Source organism: Galeopterus variegatus, unplaced genomic scaffold (assembly GCF_000696425.1).
Source record: "Galeopterus variegatus unplaced genomic scaffold, G_variegatus-3.0.2 Scaffold802, whole genome shotgun sequence".
NCBI classification, from domain to species: domain Eukaryota; kingdom Metazoa; phylum Chordata; class Mammalia; order Dermoptera; family Cynocephalidae; genus Galeopterus; species Galeopterus variegatus.
Genome location: NW_007726913.1, coordinates 410,919 through 413,858, shown reverse-complemented (window position 1 = coordinate 413,858; position 2,940 = coordinate 410,919). Strand labels below are relative to the sequence as shown.

The 2,940-nt window shown below is 34.6% G+C and overlaps 1 protein-coding gene across 1 annotated transcript in view; it reads left to right on the top strand.

Annotated features, from left to right (window-relative positions):
- SCEL (sciellin) overlaps window positions 1–2,940 on the top strand; it is a 113,533-nt gene that overhangs the window by 95,436 nt on the left and 15,157 nt on the right. Inside the window, exon 26 of the mRNA XM_008572528.1 lies at window positions 1,359–1,421. Within this exon, the coding sequence (XP_008570750.1) occupies window positions 1,359–1,421 (63 nt within the window). The remainder of the gene's footprint in view (window positions 1–1,358; window positions 1,422–2,940) is intronic.

Sequence of the window (2,940 nt, the reverse complement as noted above, 5' to 3'; positions counted from 1 at the left end):
CACATTAAAATGTGCTTTACCCTAATTTCTACCATTTCAAAAGTATGTGGCTAGTCTTTTAAATATAAGATTTAAGTGTGGCTATGGAATGCTGCCAAATTTCCATATCTTGTCAATTACTGATGGCCTGGATGTTATGTAAAAAGAGTATTAAATCTCACTCTACATAAAGATGAGAACATTTTTCTTGTATTTTGCGTACTTATCAATATTAATTTTGTGAGCGGGAGTCCATATACTGATTCAGGACCATAACAAGGGAGATTTTTAAGAACTAGAGTTAATTTCAAAGATGAGAAAATTTAAGAGAGAATTAAAAATGACAAAGTAGTCCCTTAAAATGGTGGAATCAATAGTGCCTACCATGGCATCACTACACTTCCATCAACTGTTGTTAATTCTTATTCAGTTCACCTCCAACTTTGGTCATTGTGCCATGAGTTTTATCAACATTAACTCATTCATTCTCACTGCAATCTTATGAAATTGGATATTAGTGTCCTACTTTACAAAACAAAGCATAGAAAGGTTGACTAGCCTGGCCAAGGAAGTAAGGGAAAAGATGGCCTCATTGTTCTGACTCCTAAGCGATGCTCCTACTCAACAGGGTTCATGACAAAGCCTTTCCTGAATTCAAGAAAAAATAAAAATGCAAGAACTATTAGTGTTATACCAAATAAATAAATAACTAGTATATAAATAACATACTGGAGAACCTCGTAGCTCATCAAAGGATGTCAAATCCATAACATAGTCCAAGATCTAGGAATCTAATCATCCCATTTATTCTCCATGTTATGAACTGTTTATTCAAATTTGGGTTGATTTCCTATGTTTTTGTGATCCCCAAAACTTGAATGAAGTCTCCAGGTAAACATCCAAGAGTTGGTTTCAGTTTACAAGTGGCTTGCCCTCAAATCTTGATTCTTCCATAAATTAGTTAATTGACCTTGAAAAATTCTCCTAGCCTTTCTGAGCTCCAGATGCTGTTCTGCAGGATTTTGTGAGATCTGAATGAGATAATCCATGTGAAAATACGTGGTTAGTACTTTGTGCCACGAAGTCTGTACTCGTTAAATGACAGCTGAGTGTAAATATAAACAATGGTTTCTTTTCAGACCAGATTTCCCAGACTTTCCAAAAAGTTATTCTTTATTTCCCTCTCACACATAATGCATACTTTCATATTTGATCTATAAGTTGTATGGATCAAGTAGGTCAATGTCAGATTTCCAGTCTCCCATATCCTTATAGACCACAAACGACTATGTCTAAGATTATGTACTGATTTAAAGTTTTTCTAAAAATTGCTTATTTTCTAAAATTATGTTGTAACTAAATTGTATTTTTTTCTTTAGAGATCAGGACCTGGATAATTTAATTGAAGTAAATTCTCATGTGTCTGAAAATAAGAATGGAAGGTAAGGCTTATTATTATTTACTTTTTTTCTTATTAGTTCCTTATAAACCTGTATAATGTGTAACGTTAGAGGATTTTCTGGGTGTTTAATTGTATTATGCTATTTCAATATATATATTATCCAAATGCAAAATTTTATGGTACAGAGTGCTTAATAACTGATGTGGAAAAAAAATAACAAAATTCTAATTCTGTAGCATGTCTGATTCAGGGCCTGCTGTTCTATTTCTTAGTGTAAAAGGCATCATGGAAATGCAAAGTTCTTTACTTGGGCTGTGAAGATGTATTTTTACTTTCTGTTGCTTGGTAAGTTTTCAGTGGTGCAGAAAGAACTCTGGGGATCTCTTCCTTGGATACCTAGTGCTAAAAGAACGCACAAATCATCACAGTTGCAAAACAGAACCTAGTTCTGAAACTTCTTTACACCACAGATTATAATGGCTTTAAAACTGTTACACCTTGTTTGCCATTAAAAGGAAAGTTAGGTTGGGAGCTATACTTCATTGCTGTTGCAGACTGTTTAAATTAGGAAAGAATAAATTTTTCTGTGTGTAGCAGTTCTTTCTCACATATATGGGGAACGCTAAAAACAATGTTTCTATTTTTTATTTTCCTAAAGTGCAGCTGCCTTTTCTGTTGACTTTTTTTAAATGTAAAGAAATGGTATTGTTGATATTGTCTGCAGAGAGTGGAAAAGCCAGGGAAAGAGCTGGCTCACTTTTTTCACATAATGTCTACAATAGGTTCTTGAATCTAACAGGTGGATGTTCCCTTAATTCCCTAAATCATCTTCTGTCTTCTTTTTTCCAATCCCAAAAATAGGATGAAGGAAAGAGCTGGCTCACTTTTTTCACATAATGTCTACAATAGGTTCTTGAATCTAACAGGTGATGTTCCCTTAATTCCCCAAATCATCTTCTGCCTTCTTTTTTCCAATCCCAAAAATAGGATGAAAGTAAATTTTCAGTAGGATTTGCTTATCCTGGAAACACATTCACTATTTTGGGAATAGGACTAGGTTTACAACTAACCAACCTTATTCAAATATTATTTGTAAGTAGTATTTGGATCGAGGGGAAAAATTACAAGTAAGTGATTGAGTATAATTAAGGAACTTCCCACTTAATATGATTTGAGATGTGCCCAAGTTTCAGTTGGGCTTGTTCATGAAATGGGGTTTTATCAGAGACAGTAATGAGAAAGTGGAATTTCATGGGAAGTTAAGAGCAGTTATGGTGGCCTGACCAGCCCTCATAGAGGCTGAATTGGAAGTTTATTCATTCTTGGCCAGAAGAAGCTTCATCAGGAATCCTTGGATATTAACCCTAGTTCTTTGTCATTATGTAACTCAGCGACTCCCTGAGCTTTGACATCTATCTTTCTCTGCTCTCTCTGCTACTTATTGGCTTCCTTATTCTCTATTCTGTATCTTTTGATAACCAAGACTTTTTGCTGCTTCCCCTCTCTGCTTCCTCATAACTTCAGCTTACTCTAGTGTTTCATAGCATCTAATGAATCAA